The 16,075-nt window shown below is 44.7% G+C and overlaps 1 protein-coding gene across 1 annotated transcript; it reads right to left on the bottom strand.

Moving 5' to 3' along the window:
• Positions 1-767: 767 nt before the first annotated feature.
• wdr44 (WD repeat domain 44) lies at positions 768-14,166 on the bottom strand. The gene is made up of 19 exons (XM_062988676.1): positions 13,879-14,166; positions 11,971-12,004; positions 11,671-11,736; positions 10,368-10,977; positions 10,137-10,270; positions 9,377-9,469; positions 9,146-9,282; positions 7,891-7,974; positions 7,466-7,724; positions 7,244-7,382; positions 6,731-6,795; positions 6,520-6,636; positions 5,639-5,761; positions 5,353-5,544; positions 4,257-4,358; positions 3,357-3,472; positions 2,535-2,662; positions 2,303-2,437; positions 768-2,227 (listed from the first exon to the last, which is right to left on the bottom strand). Exons 1-19 carry the CDS (start codon positions 13,953-13,955, stop codon positions 2,139-2,141), a joined length of 2,700 nt encoding a protein of 899 aa, XP_062844746.1. The 5' UTR covers positions 13,956-14,166; the 3' UTR covers positions 768-2,138.
• Positions 14,167-16,075: the final 1,909 nt, after the last annotated feature.

The raw sequence follows: 16,075 nt of genomic DNA, 5'->3' as shown, positions 1-16,075 counted from the left end.
TTTTAAATTCCAGAAGAGCTGGAAAAACATGTTAAAACTGTATCAGTCATTGCCACCGGTCGGCTGGGTGCCATCTATTCTAGCGGGCATGTTCCGGCTAGGGCGGGATGACCGGACTATGTGGGTGGGGTCTTCAAATGCTGTGTAAGGACCCTGATTGGCAGATAGACGCCTGTGCAGAATGTATAGGCGAGAAAGGGTTCCTCTAAGGGCGTGTGTTGCGGGTTGTCTGAGACCTCGACTGCAATCGGGGACCCCCAGCAGCAGAGGACAGATTGAGTACAATAAATTGGGACAAAAAAGGGAGAAATGCATAAATAAAATAGAAATACATGTATCGGTCTAAAAAGGGCAACACCGAACCACAGCGCGAGTCACTATCCCCAAACGATGGAAACTTGGGCCTGTGCTAAATCTACCCACGAGTGCTTTACCCACTACAGAGCTGTGTGATTAATGTTCTCTAGAAGTGTTGTGTGCTCATCTCCGGGTCAATTACAAGAACGTTTGTTCACACACAACCTTTCGGCTGCTCCTGTATTTTTGAACGCCGATGTGGATCATTCCGGTCCGTGTACCTGATTTGGCACCATTTTTTCATGCGTATTTTTAATTGATCTGAATTAACCAGCCTCTTTCGATCAAAAAAGGTGCCTAAATGCTGTTCAGCCCTCCTGTGATGTTACATGAGCAGCAGTTCGAAAAGATGCAGTGTCTGGCATCAAGCATTTTAAAGAACACAGAGCATTTACTTTAAAACAGCAACGTTACACGGGTAAACAATGATTCTTTATTCCTCTGTAAATATATTTCTCAAATCACATGGTCCGATTATTTTACAAGAATACAGAATACAACAACAACACTGAGACAAACCGGATCTGACGTGCACGTCTGTGTAGCGCTTCAGATCCGGACGATATCATATCTGTGGTTTAAACTTAAATAGGATAAAATGAAGAAATCTGATCAGGAACCGTCGTGTGTGTGTGTGTGTGTGTGTGTGTGTGTGTGTGTGTGTGTGGGTACGCACAGGGCCGCAGACTCGCACCACATTGATTTAATTACGAGCTAGAATTGTGTGCTAGCATTTTATAGTTAAGAATGGTGGCATTTTAGTGGTCATCTTGTATTTAACAAAATAAAGCTGAGGCTTAACCTGGACTGAATACCAGCAGATAACAACACAGCATGAAAATCAAGCTCAAGCTTCTTCCATTATTTAAGTTTAAAGATTTTGTTTTTGTTTAAGGATTCAACTCAGTTAATGAGTTTGCTTTAGGTTGAATGTTTTTTTAATACCCCTTAAAAAATCCAATAGGTGGATTGACGACAGTCCCCTAAGTGTGAGTTTTTCAATGAGTTTGATCACTGTTGGGTTCTTGGGCAAGGCCCTTACCCTTCCATCACTTAAGACTGGTGCCTGGTCCAGTACAACAGACCAAGTCAAGGATGCCAGCATGTTCTCGCTCTCGTAAACTCTGCTTAATACCACATGTGATGCTGAACACATTAAAAAAGCAACTGCAAACACTTTAACACTGTAAGATACTGCAATGACTGTGCCATGGGAACACTTTCGGGCATGGAACAATTTTTAGAGCTGGCGATCTATAAAATCTACCAAACACAACAAGCATTAGTGTCTTATCTTCATCCATATGTGTGTTTACACACTGTAGTATAATATAATACCAGCCTAATACTGAAGGATTTACTTTGCATTGGCAAGAGGAATACGGTCACGTTGTGTGTTTTTTAATAATTCCCTGTTTAAATACACGTTGGCATCCTGTTCTGCTTCGCCGCTCGATTCGTTACATACCAGCTGACCACTGAAAGTCCAATTTAATTTCTAAGTTGTTCGAACAGCAAGAAAAGAGAGAGCAGATGAAAGAAAGAAGTGCGTCGTGTTGGAATCGTCTCTCCGTTCGGCTTCCCGGCAGTCGTCCAACCTCCTACCTGCTGGGTCACTGTTCTCTGCAGAGAGGATAGAGCTTCATCACCTCTACGCTCCTCCTCCAGAGTACTCGCCAGCAGCTAGACGAGGGCAGCCTGTAGGAGGGTCTGTAGCCCTCCGGCGAGAGATATTTACAGTCTCGGTTTGTTAAAACCATCAGAAATCATTTTAAAAGCTTTCAGTATTTCTTCACGTTGACGAAGACTTTGATGGCGCCGGTGAAATCGGCCGAGAGCAGAACCTCGGTGTGATCCGTCTTCAAAGCTCCTGAGAACGAAAGCAAAAGACAAATGAAGCATCGGTCGCGCGATCACGATCATGCCATGGATACAGGTGACGTACCCGATGGGATGGGTTCGGAGTCGTCCGTCGAGTCGTTCTTACACTCGGTGTCCGATTTCTCCGACCCCGCCTCCTGTGGGGCGATCAGATCCGGGTGTGGCGCGAAGATGGCCGACGTCACCACGGCATTATGGGCTGCGAGGCACAAATTCACGTTTATTAATATCGAATCGCTGACAGGATTTATTCGTTAGTAAATCTGACAGATTCAAACCAAATGACTACGTTTTACCTTTAATTCCTTCCCAGAAGTCATTGCGGTCCCTGCGTACTGAGGTGAACTTGCTGAGGTCGTGGTACGTGCTCCAGATGTACACGAACCTGTCTTCTGAACCGCTCACGATAAACGAGTAGTCGTGACTGGTGGAGTAAAGGATATTTACCTAAATACGTTTCTCAGTAATACTAATGACTTTCACATGAGCAGCGGCACAACGGCTTTCGCGCCGGCTGTGCCGTTGTTTCCTATGGCCAGTTTGACGCTGACCTTTCCAAAGCTCCTCCAATGAGACGAACTGTTTGATACGACGTAGTCAAAGCGATTCAGGCAGTACGAACGTTTAGCGTGACTCATTGTAGTAAAACAGGGAGTGAGGAATGTGATTAGTGGAGGAACTTATGAGCAGTAATAATGAAGAGAAGTTTAGTGCTCCTGTCTCCTTCTTTTACTACATTAAACCACGTTAAGCTTTATTCTGAACCAGAAGCGTTTTAGACTCTGGGAGATTCTGATTCTCACCATTTCTCAGAAGCTGGAGCTGTAACACAAGTTTAAAAGTGAAACAGGGAGGAGAATCCAGATAAACACAGATACACGTGGAGCTGTAACCCTGGATCTGACGCTTATTCCACACTAATGCAGATTCAGACCTGATTCACACGCTGATGACTAAACAGCGGTTTGCTCCAGGGCTTCTCATGTGACTGCGCCCTAACAGACACCACTGACCACCTCGCTACCACTGTAACGGTGACACCTACTGTCAAGCTGAGGGTATTGTGCAAACAGCACAAAGAATACATCCACGCTTGTAATGAGGGGAAACGTCCGTACCTGAAGCTGGCTTTGATCTGACTGCTGCTGTTCACGTAGCCTTTGTACTTCATGGACAGCGACAAATCCCTCAGGTCGTACAGCCGAATGCGCGAGTCGTTCGATGTGACCAGGATCTGTCGGGGTAAAAACGCTGCATTATTAACAAATGTCAATTCAACAAAAGCGAAGGCGCTCGGGTGGCCCTCTGTGTGGATGCCCGGCCAACCAATAGCACATTCCATTGGTTCAGATCTCGGCACTATTTCATCCTCTGTGCCACCCAAATGCTTAAATAACCGCTTTATAGTAATGGTTAAACAGCAACTGACCTCCTGTAAACCTCTTTTTTTTTTGCTTGTAGCCAATAGAAAGGCAAAATAAATAGTTAGTGTGTGTGTGTTTAGGTGGAGGAGGTTATTCTGGGCTCACACACCTGCCGTGATGAATAAACGCGAGTCGGGGGGAATAAATCACTAAAATGGGAACATTACAGTAGAACCCTGGGCTTTAGTTAAAAAAGGACGCGGGGCAGGCGTGACGGATGCAGCTTTAATCTTTACCGGCTTACTCAGCAACTCCTTTAATAAGCACTCAGGCTTCGGCTTTTTACTTCCTTTTAAAAACTGATGTCTTGGTTTCTTGGACCCTCCGGTGCTGGACTGCTGATGGAGAGCATCTGCAAACTGACTGAACCCAGAACTGACCAATGAGGGCCGTACCCGTAGCCAGGCGCTTCTTTTCTTTTTTTAATGGACTGCTGTCCATTATTCAATTAGAAATTCCATCGGCCTGCCCGCCCACCCTCAGACCCAGCCAGTCATCTCCACGCATGCGCCTGGCTGGTTAATAGCACAGCTGATTCGAACCCGAGACCAGTAGTGAGAGCAGATGGAGAAGGAGCATGGAAGTGTGGCATACCTTATTCTCTCCAGGCAGAGGCTCGATGCCGGTGATTTTGCGACCCACTCGGTTCCTCCCCCTGGTGGAGCGGACATGGATCTGCGTGTGGTACTTAAGGCGCTGAGTAAACAAACGAAAACAAGAAGTGAACATTTAATAATGATGATATTATAATCTAATATTGCACATCATTACAGGATACATAGTCCAAGAATTAGTACAGTCAGCCATATAAATAAACCTTAGGTGGCCCAGAGCTAATATCTCGAACTCGTCGGTTCGAATCTCAGCTCTGCTACCGGCATCCTCATAAATGATGCAATTACGACCTCTGCTGGCTGACTGATGGCGCCTGTACAGAGACGAGGGATAATGAGGATCAGGGTGTGTCTCTCCGTACACAAAGCTGATCCACATATGAACCGGTCGGTCACGGCTCTCCTCGGTCAGCAGCAACAGAGATGAAGCAAAATGCAATCGGGTAATTGGATACGACTAGATTGGGTGCAGCCCAATCTGCTTCAAAATTAAACCTCCAGCAATGCCAGAAAATAAACGTCCTGGCTTGTTTAGTGCTGTGCCAATGAAAGAACATTTCTGTTGATTGAAAGAACTCAGCTGATGGAAAAGCACCGCCCCGATACGTAGTGTATCTCAAATCTCATACAGCTGCAGACTGAAGCTCTAATAAAACGCGAATACAAAATGCGCTCAGCCTGGGCGCTCGGGCTAATGAGCCGTTCACCCCTGCATACGCACGACAGGCCGCAGAACGGCCGCTTCGTGCACGGCCAGCTGTCACGAGGTCACGCCGCTAACAAACACTAATACAGGTTTAATGAATGTGATTCGATTTCGGTTTCGGTTTTGTGTCTGAATTAATCTGTAATAGAAACGCAGAGCACAGAATAAAGAATGTGCAGATCACTTGCTTGCAAAAACACACTGTACGGCCAAAAGTATGTGGACACTTGATCCCCCACCCCCTTTTGACTTTTTGATTTTGGGAGGGCGTGTCAAGTCAGGCCCGGTGGTTCCAATTCATCTTACGTGATCCACGTCAGGTGTTCGCATCCAGCCAAACAAACAGGTCACTACCGAACCACCCACCCACCTCAGTGTCATAGAAAATGCAGCGTCCGTCGTAGGTCCCGATGACGGCGTATTTCCCGTTCTGACAGAAGTTGGCGGCTGTGATGAGCCGCGTCTGGCCGTCCACCTCGTTCCACAGAGCCACCTTCTTATCCGGAATGTTCCACAATCGCAGCTTACCGTCCAGAGAGCCGCTCAGGAAATACCGGTCGTCCTGCGCGCACACAGGAAGCGGGGTTATCTGTTGTTCGTTCATTCGAACACTCACGCGGGCTCTAGCGGTTTATCCACGGAGAGCGTTCGCTCACCCTGGGATGGAAGGCGATGGCTGTGACGAAGTCTATGTGCTGGAAGCAGCAGAGACACTCTCGCCTGGATATGTGCCACAAGCGAACCGTCTTATCCATAGAGGACGACAACAGGAAGTAGTTCTGCAAAGACGCGACGTTATTATAATCAGAGATATACATTAAGAAGAAGCACACTCATAACAAACCGGACCTTTATTATAATAAACATATTTCAGGTAGCAAGTGGGAATCATTGTGGAGGTTAAACGGCTTAACAACAACAGTATTTAACAAAGCTCCCACTAAACAAGCAACAGAAAACACCTTAAATGTCCATGTCAGGATAATTTGTGTATTTATTAGGATTTTAACGTCATGTTTTACACACTAAGGTTACATTCATGACCGCTCCACCTAGGAATCGAACCGAGGACCTTCTTGCTGTGAGGCTACCGTGCCACCCCCATGTCAGCACAGAAGGATTGATAATCAGCAGGTGGAAAGTCTACAGAGCCACAAATAAGCGGATAAACACTTTCTCAGTCTAACTATAAGGCAGGTAAGACAGAAGCCAGCAACCACTGGTAAGAGTTGCAGGATAACCTGAAAGCAGCAGGTACAATAGCGAGACAGTCAACTGTACTGCAATCGTCTGTTTCTACACCCGGCCAAAACTGAACCACAAAACTGAACCACTGGCTGTGGAGGGCCGGACCAATAAGCTGATCTTTATTCCACTTGATTGCTTATTTTATCTCTTTAAAAGGGAAGTAAATTCTAAGTTTTTGACAAGCTGAATACATTCACGCACACACACTCTTTTATGTCTGATTTCTAAGCACCGCTGACCTCAGGCATTGTCCTTCTAGTTGTGGTTCTATTTTCTTTTTAATTCTCACCTTGGACCAGGAGAGGTCGAGCAGGTCGGCCGTGTGACCTTTATATTTGCAAAAGGGAACCTGTCGGAACGGCACGTTTCTGTCCTCGGTGTCCGAATCGTCCATCGCTGCCGCCGGCTGAAACGGACCAAGAGAAACGATCGGCTGACAAACTCTAGCCCAGGAATCTTACAAATACACTGAAGATCAAAGTGACAGGGCAGCGTCTTACCCCGGCGTCGGTGTCGGACTTTGAGGAGCACAGACTTTCCTGAGAGGGTGACGGGGAGACACGACCTAAAGAAAAACACCACAAGTCGTTCATCTCGATCAAACTCTACACCGTCAGTCGTTTCAGGGATCAAGATCTGGAACATTTGGAATCTTATCGAACCCAGTATCGAACCCAGGACTCAGGGGCTGTGAGGCTTTAATAGCACCTGTTCCAACACCATGCTGGACCACAACATGCTCATTAATGTTTGTAAAGGAGCATTTTATTCATTATTTATCCTGGTCAGGGTCACAGTAGGTCCAGTTTCACTTGAAATACCCTGCATATCTGTGCCTCTGGCTGTGTCTGAGAAGGGGATGGTCGAATTGGTTCAACATTGCTGTTGCTGTTGCTGTTGCGACCTCTACTGGCTGGTACTGAGTGACCCAGTTGAGGTCCCGGATATTTAGAATATTAAGTCTAAACCTCAGACTGCTGTGTGTGTGTGTGTGTGTGTGTGTGTGTGCGTACCCTCCGTGTTGTATTTCATCCTCATTTTGTTAAAGTAGTCGAAGGCGTTCTTCAGCACCCAGATTCGGACCACGTTATCCTGCCCGGCTGTAGCCAGCAGCCGGCCGCAGTGAGAGAACTTCATCGTCCACACGGCGCCCTAAACACCACACGTAAACCTCAACGTTAACATTCACCCCCAAAAACACACAACGTTAACAGGCTTAGCGGCCTCCTCCGTACCATGTGCTCTCCGCTGAGGTCCTGCACCAGTCGGATTTGATCGAAGTCGAAGGGGCCCTTGAAACCGTGAGCCGCTTTGAACTTGACCGGCCGCGTGTACGGCATGCCCTCGTCGTCGCTGGAGGACGGCTCGTCCTGCTCCGAGTGGAAGACCTCGTCCCGCACGCTCTTCACCTTGTTCACCGCCTTCTCGCCGTACTCCTCGGCCAGGTGCTTCGCCCGCTTCATCGACTTCCCCAGGAGCTTCTTCAGCTGGGTGCTGCACGGCGTGAACAATCATTTTAAGGTTGGGTATTCACTCGTTTACTCATTCATTCATCGATTCAAAACGACAATGCCGGGCGCTCGGGTGGCGCAGCGATGAAGCACACCAGTCTCGAGCTCGCAAGTTCGAACCTCAGCTCTGATAACGGACGGTCTCTTACGTTTTCTGTTTGAGTTTCCCGCCGTCTGTGTCGCTCAGCTGAGCCTGATTCTTGTCGTCGTCATCAGACTGAGCAGCATCGTTTCTGTAGAAAGACAAAAGCAAGCAAAAGTGAGCAAAAAAACTGGAGAGGAACCACAAACGTACCACCAAAAACACATAAAAATATAAGGGACACTGATTGTGAGTTTGTAGGACATCCCAGTCCAAAAACCATCCCAAACACCCCATATACAACAGGATTCGACGTTCTAGGAAGACTTTCCACAAGATTTGTAAGATTTGTTTGTTTGTTTGTGGGAATTTGACTCCTAATGGACATTCCAGTTCATTCCAAATGTGTTTATTATGGTGGAGTTCAGAGCTCTGCTCAGGCCACTGAAGTTCCTCCACCGCAAACTCATCAAACCTTGTCCTAATGAGCACAGTCATGGCTGGAAAAGGAAAATACCTCCTCCAAACTTATATTTCTAGGGTTATTTCTAGTACCGAACTGTGACAAACACCTCAAATCGACAATTACAAGGGGTGTCCACATATTTATGACGACGACGGAAAGAGATTCGAGGTGCTCTGCTGTGCTCCGCCTCGTGTCACTTTAGCTCCGCTGTAAACGAGGATGAACTGGAGTCTAGAGAGTGAGATTACCGACACATTTCACTCTTCAGGGCCCCCGGCGGACACCGAGCGACAGCTTTATTACGCTGGAAATCTCACAGTCGAACGTTACCGAAGGAACGGCGAGGATAAATATCAATCAGGGAGGTTTGCGTGGCCGGCGCTGGCGTCATGACTTTAACGCTAACGTCACCCCAGAGGCCGTTTCGAACGTTTAGATGTACGTCAGGAAGGAGCCGATGCGTGCTGACTACCCCGTTTAGTCCTGCTCAAAACTCCAGCACGACACCAACGATTCCCGGCAGACTGGACTGGGAACCATTTCAGGCGACGCATTGTGTGTTTGCCATAGCAATGAGTGAACCCGACTGATCCCAAATACAGGACAGGAAGTTACTCATTACACAAGATTCATCAGTATTTATTGTCAATCAGTCATGGACTATTTTGCATCTCCAATTCGCCTCACTTGCACGTTTTTGTACTATGGGAGGAAACCCACACAGACACGGGGAGAACATGCAAACTCAAAACCAGCCATCTTCTGCTTGCTTGCTAGACGTGGTAAAGTACCACAGGTCATTTGGTATTCATGGTACTTAATGAATTATGAATTATGGGTAATACAGTCTTCCTACGTAATGTACTCCTTGGTCCTTCTCATGATGTGCAGTGTTAGTGGGTTGATTCCCGTCGGGAGCTTCTCCTCAGCCTGGTTCAGTGGGATTTCCTCCCCAGTGTCCAGGTTCTTGATCATCACGCTCGCCAGAATCTCCTGCATGGACACCAACAAGAACAGCTTAAAGAGACTGACTGTCTGACACGACACGATACGATTCGTCGGTGGTATGGAGTTTAGGCTACAGCACCTCATCGGTGAGCTCTCTGCCCGAGTTAGAGCGTGGTCTCTGGGGACCGTGACTTTCACTACCAGTAGGACTGGGTTCCCGCTCGTCGGTTTCCTGCAAATGAATAGAATTCCATATATATTAGTCATATATACACATACACACGTACAGTACAATGAAACTGTTTCTGCGCTTATCCCAGCTTGGGATCAGAGCGCAGAGCTGGGATTCGAACTCTCAACCTTTCAATTGATAGCCCAAAGCTGCACCCACTAGGCCCACATTTTGTCCGTGAATTTTTACGCCACCCGGGTAACACAAACAACACATCTGGTCCCACTGTGGTTTACAAAATGTAACATAAAGCCTCCACAAGGTGGCGTTCGCGTACCGATTTATTTAATTATTATTATTAAAACCCTGCACTAGGCTACTACTGTCTGAATGAATGGAACCCTAAATAAACACAACTAGCAGAAGCACAATAGGGAAAACCTCTGAGAATCGAACCCGGACCACAGTGGTAGTGAGCTATCATAACGGAGCTAAGTACCACTTCAGCTGCTCAACAGTCCAGGATCTCTATTATTATATTTCGCGCTTCATGAATTGACACAGATATTCAATGCAGGCAGGCCAGTCTAGCATGTGCACTCTCCTTATATGAAGCCACACAGTTTCCTATATGTTACAGATTGCAGATGGTGGAATTCCCAAAATTCCCTGCAACTGTTCCTTGACAAAAATGGTTAAAAAAAAGCTTGTGTGTATGAGCCCTCACCTGTGCAGTTACCACTTTATCCCCACTGGTGGCACTAGCGAGGTCCAGAGAATGCTGCAGCTCTCTAGCGAGGGTTCTCCCGGTGGAGTTCGGACTGACCAACCCGCACAAGTCCTCGGCCGGCTCTGCGGAGACTGACCGTTCACAGAGAGCCTCGTGTTACACAGTTCAGAACGATGCAAAGCAGAAAAAGACCCAAAAACATGTGACGACATTATGAGAACGTCTTACCCTCGAGCTTTGTTGGCCGAATCGAATCCTGAGACTTTTTACTGGGCGGGAGCGAGGGGCGGGCTGGAGGCGGCGGCCTGGGAGGCGGCGCTCCGCCAGGAGGCGGCGGTCTCGAGGGAGGGGTCTTCTTCGTGCTGGCTACGATATCCGGCTCCACCGTGAACTGTCTGGGAGGCTTCGAAGGCCCGGACGAGTCCGATTCTAATTTGTCCTCGAGGGGAACCTGATCCAGGATGTCGGCCGTTTTGGTAGACTCGGCGCCCTCTGCGGCGCAGGCAGCAGACTGAGACTGTCCCAGAGTGCTCGTGATGTCTGGAGGAGGAGGAGGCTGACTTTGACCCTGTGATGCCCGAGCTCCACCGGCGACGTCGGGAGCCGCTTCCTGCAGGTTCTGTGACCTCTCGTCCTGCGGTCTGACATCAGGAACAGGTTCAGGAACCGCTGGAGGTTCAGGAACTGAAGATTTCTGAATTTCATCCGAAACATTTTGGCATTCTACTTCTGAACTTTTGTCTTGTGCGGTCGAGGCTAAGCATCTCTCATCGGTTCCCAACAGCTCCTCATCCACCCCGCCACCTTTATGACTCTCCTCTATAATACTGTCAATAATCTGCAAAATGAAGCACAAGGATTAGCACGAGGAAACTAAAGTGCTGCAGTACTGTTTAAAATGAACAGCCGCAGATCAAACGATGATGGATGGGTTCTAATGTCTTTAGGTTCTAAGTTGTCACATCTCAGTCAAAAACATGCCTTTTTTTAAGCTCATTGAATGAGTAAACAAGTCATGGGCTCGGAAGCAGTTGCGCAGGTACCTGAACCCAGTTCTAAAGGCTGATTAAGGATTGTTATCGCTACGTAAAGTCACCGTTAACAGCTCTATTCTAAAACCGTTTCACTGTTAATCCCCCCTTAGTTACGAGCAGCTGATACAGCCGGCCCTCAGGACATGAAGCTAAATGAGAAAAATTGTGAGTCTTTGTTAACAATGACAGAAACGTCATTAAAAAGGAAGTGACACGGCTAAACATCTGAAAGAGTTAATAGAGCAACAACTGCACCTATTATTTTCAAACCTCAGCACACACGGTGACTGGCAGAACGAGTTTGGGACGTGGCCAAAACACACAAGCATCAGAAGGCAAACAGAGGGTATTTAGGTCTGCATTTCTTTCTCACACACTACTGTATTGAAGCGAACTCCACCAGGTAGCTTTCTAGGTGGGTTCTTCTCATGGGGTTAAACTTCAGCTCCGTACGTCATACATTTAACATAAAGAGTGTTTTTTGTGGAAACACAGACCTCAAGGGAGTCATCGTGGCGAGGTTCTGATGCAGCAGGCTCTTCCTGAATCAGGTTCTCGAAGACCTAAAGCCAACCAGAAAGCACAAACTGAGTGTTTATTAGGTGCACTAACATGGTCGTTACTCACTGCTCATTCTATCAGATACACCTATCACACAAGTGCACTTACATCTGATGAAATACTGTTACAAATCCTTATACAATCTATAAAACAGTGAAAGTTTAACAGTAACAGTTAATATAAAAGGACATGCTGGCTGATGATTAAAAGTGAATGTCAATGGGACGTGATCATACCTGTGGTTGGGGAAGGTTGAACTTTGCAGGTGAACTAAAAAGACGAAAACCAGAACAGAAAAGAATGTTTAGTCCGAGTCACAGCACGCTTTCCTGAGACATTCCTCAGCTAGCTTAAATTATTAAGATAATTTTTTGCTTCAATAAATGCCATAACACATACACGACTGATATGGGAACCACTTGCTACCTTACTTGCTTATCTGTAGTACAAATTACTTTTATAAGATATGGGCAATGTTTGGTCTGGCCTGCGCTACAGATTTCATGATTTCAGTGATGCTACAGTAAAGTCGTATTTCAAAGAGCACTGTTTGCTCCAATTTTAATGGTCAATGATGGGTTATTTAAGGTTATTTCACATGCAGTTAAATAATTGTGTCATTATTTCCTTCCCTTTTTCACTCTATTTAATCATTTCCAGTTTCATTGTCACGGTGATATCCCTACAGGGACTTAAAAAAAAAAAAAGCTGAAAACACATTTACATGGACAATTCTCTAAAATTCGAAACACTACCTACCAGGAACTTTTAGCAGCAGACAAGTGTAACAATGGGCTGTATAAGTTGATGCATACTTATCTGTTTATAGCTTGTTTAAGCTAATTTTTAACTATTTTATGACAAGCATTTGATCAAACGTGTGTCTGTATGCTCTTTTATTTTGAGTAGAAGATCCTGCATGGACATTTACACAGATTTAAGATTTAAGAGCCTGCACTGTTTTAAAAACACTTTCCACAATATTGGAGAGAGTGTGTCTGATTTAATTTGTGCTTATTTAATTAAAAGAGTATACACGAGGTCAGGCAATTCATCCCAACTGTGTTTAATGTGTTCAAGATCAGGGCACTATGCACCTGAAAAAATTCCTCCACACCAAACTTGACAAAGCATGTCATATGGACGTGTACAGTCATGCTGAAACAGGAAGGAGCCTTTCCCAAACTGTTGTATGCATATAGCTTATTTTACATAAGGGGAATCACACATGTCAGCAATGTGTGTAGCTAAAACTTCTGAACTTAATTATTAGAAAGGGTGTCCACATATTTTGGCTACATATTAAATACTACACAGACAACACAGAGGTCCAGGTAGACATACTGTAGGTGTAATGCATTACTAAACACTGCTTAACACTGATTCATTCAGGAAGGGGGAGCAAAGCTGACACTATACACAGTCAAGCTTGACAGTGCTAAATTGACAAAACCTCAAGCTTTTGGGTGCTAATATTGTAGTTTTTAAGGCTTCTTCTAAAGCAGCAGCCTTAAGTCATATAAATTATAAAGCTCGATTGAATGTAAACAGTTCAAGCTGTTGATATTTAATCGCAGGCATGTCTAATATAAACATTGCAACGTATTCTAACCATCCAGAACCTAAAATACAGCAGCTCCATGCTATAATAAACACAATATTTTAATAATAAGTTTTTATTGTTTTAAATATAGTCATTCATAAACGTAATCATCTGCCAATGTAAAACATTGCAATGTCACCTGACAGCACATACAGTAATGGATGTCAGACTAAGGTTTTTTTCCAGATCTTGCTTAAAACACATTTATAATTTATATAACATTGTGTCAGCCATGTAATTAAAAAAATATATATATATATAGACCAACAAATACACCGGGAACAACAAGTAGAAAATGTAACTCAAGACGGTAGCGATAAAAGTTGTTCCAAATTGCCTTGTGGAATAAACTAAGTGCACTTGAAAGTATACTGACGCGTTTATTTCCAACCATAAGAAGGGCGCCTACTTAGGGAACAAGAGTGAATTTGTATTCAGCCCTACCGTCCGGCTTGTTTACTTTGGTATTCATTTACGAGTATTTTTCAAATGAGAGAATAGAACTGGCTCTATGTAGCGTTTACTCGGGTTACAAACTCACACATTGAGTGGAGGACTCAGGTTGACATCTTCGGCCGCGTCGTAAAATTCTTCCACATCACTCGTATCCGACGCCATTTAGAATCAAATCAGCGCTAGCCTAGCTTAGCCTGCTAGCTAGTAAGCTCAAAGTAAAGGCCTCAAGCGGGTAGAGACAAAGCCAGTGCTCAGGTTCGCGATTAGAAATGATACTGACTGTAAACGAATTCAAGAAAACACACGTTTTCATAATAAGTCCTCACTGGAAACTGACAGCTAGGTCGCTGACGTTAGCACGAAGCTAACTACAGCTAGCAACCAGAAATAACGGGAGAGGCCGCTGTCACTACCCGTCTCGCAGTACGCACGCGCGTGTGTTCGCGCATGCGTAAACAGGGTCTGAAACTGACCAGCTCTTGGGGTCTGCATTGGAATACTCCATACTGCCCAAAAATATAGTTTATTTACTGTTCAGATCAGAATCAGATTTATTGGCCAAGTATGTGGACACATACAAGAAATTTGGTTCAGGCTGATGGTATCTCTCTAGTATAAACACAGTACACAAGCAATGTACAAGTTGCAGACAATAAGACTATATACGGGCAATATATAGAAAATGTATGGACGTGTGCATGTATGTATGTACAGTATTCAGTGACCAATGTATGTAGTAGCTCTGCATACTCCAGTACTGCAAAATCAGATATGAGTAAAGTATGTGGACACCCCTCCTAATGACATCTATTTGTAACAGGTGTAAACAAACAGTTATGGAAATACTTAATATGTTTTACCTTTGAGGCAAGTAATTGTTTTAGCATGACCCAGAATATACCATAATATTGCAATGCACACAACAATACTACGTATATCCTTCTTGATTATATACACTCCAGTCTAGACATTCAAGCCTGGAAATGTTGGCACTCCTTTGTAAAGACGAACAAAACAGTATCTAACCAGTTCTTGTGTAGTTAATTATCCCCATCAATCCCCAACAATCTGAACTTTAACTGTAATTAACACATTCTAAAAAAATTTATTCCTCAAGCCAAATCAGATATTTCACGATGAGTTGCACTCTTAGAACTTATTGCATCTAAAATGTACATGAAGCATGACACTGCTGAGAGTATAATTGACTTTGTAGGGTTGATCTGGGTATGTTAAATGACCATGGCTTTCTGTTTCAGTGGGGTATAAATAAATGTGACCAAAAGTCGTTTTTTATAATTTATAAATATAAAATATAGATTATACTTTCTAGGTCAGCTCTAGATACTGCAGTACTGCAAGACCAGGTATGACAAAGTATGTGGACACCCCTCCTAAGTAACTGTTTTAGCATTACTAAATACTAAAACAGGGATACTATCTCCTTTTCAAGTATACACACTCCAGTCTCCTTTTTACAGATGAATAGAACAGTTAACTAACCAGTTATTGTGTAGTTAATTATCCAAGCCAAATCAAATACTTCACAATTAGTGGCACTCTTAGAACTTCTAGCATCCAAAATGTACATGAAGCAAGCCACTACTTGTGTGGATAAGATACTGGACTAGTAATGGAATCTGGTTCCATGGTGTAATGGTTAGTACTCTGGACTCTGGAATCTAGTGATCTGAGTTCAAGTCTCGGTAGAACCTGAGGTCATCTTTCTTTGGGTAGTTGTAGCCTAGCGGTTAAGGTACTGGACTAGTACTGCTGGTTCGAGCCCCACCATTGCCAGGTTGCCACTGTTGGGCCCTTAAACAAGGCCTTTAACTCTCAATTGCTTAGACAATATACTGTCACGGTACTGTAAGTCGCTTTGGATAAATGCGTCTGATAAATGCCAAAAATGTAAATGTAGTAATCAAAAGGTTACTGGTTTAAGACCCACCATTGCCAGGTTGCCACTGTTGGGCCCTTAAACAAGGCCCTGAACTCTCAATTGCTTAGACAATATACTGTCACAGTACTGTAAGTCGCTTTGGATAAAAGCATCTGATAAATGCTGAAAATGTAAATGTACTCATGAGTATAATTGACTTTGTAAGGTTGGTCTGGGTATGTTAAATGACCATGGCTTTCTGTTTCAATAAGGTATAAATAAATGTGACCAAAAGTAGTTTTTTTATCATTTCTTAATATAAATAAATCACTTGTGTGTGTTTCTATTGCATTACTTGGACGCTGACTGATAGAACCAATCGCTGAAGGGCATCACAGCT

The sequence above is a fragment of the Trichomycterus rosablanca genome, chromosome 26 (genome assembly GCF_030014385.1).
Source record: "Trichomycterus rosablanca isolate fTriRos1 chromosome 26, fTriRos1.hap1, whole genome shotgun sequence".
NCBI lineage: Eukaryota > Metazoa > Chordata > Actinopteri > Siluriformes > Trichomycteridae > Trichomycterus > Trichomycterus rosablanca.
Note: the sequence above shows the minus strand (reverse complement) of the source record. Positions and strands in the feature narration are given on the sequence as shown.

What these genes read in the sequence shown, in the direction of transcription:
- wdr44 (XM_062988676.1), bottom strand. Translation starts at nt 13,955, where the DNA reads ATGGCGTCGGATACGAGTGATGTGGAAGAATTTTACGACGCGGCCGAA. An exon ending in TCAACCTTCCCCAACCACAG is followed by an intron (nt 11,737 to 11,970) that starts GTATGATCACGT and finishes GGTTGGCTTTAG; the next exon opens with GTCTTCGAGAACCTGATTCA. An exon ending in TCGACCTCTCCTGGTCCAAG is followed by an intron (nt 5,762 to 6,519) that starts GTGAGAATTAAA and finishes GCGTCTTTGCAG; the next exon opens with AACTACTTCCTGTTGTCGTC.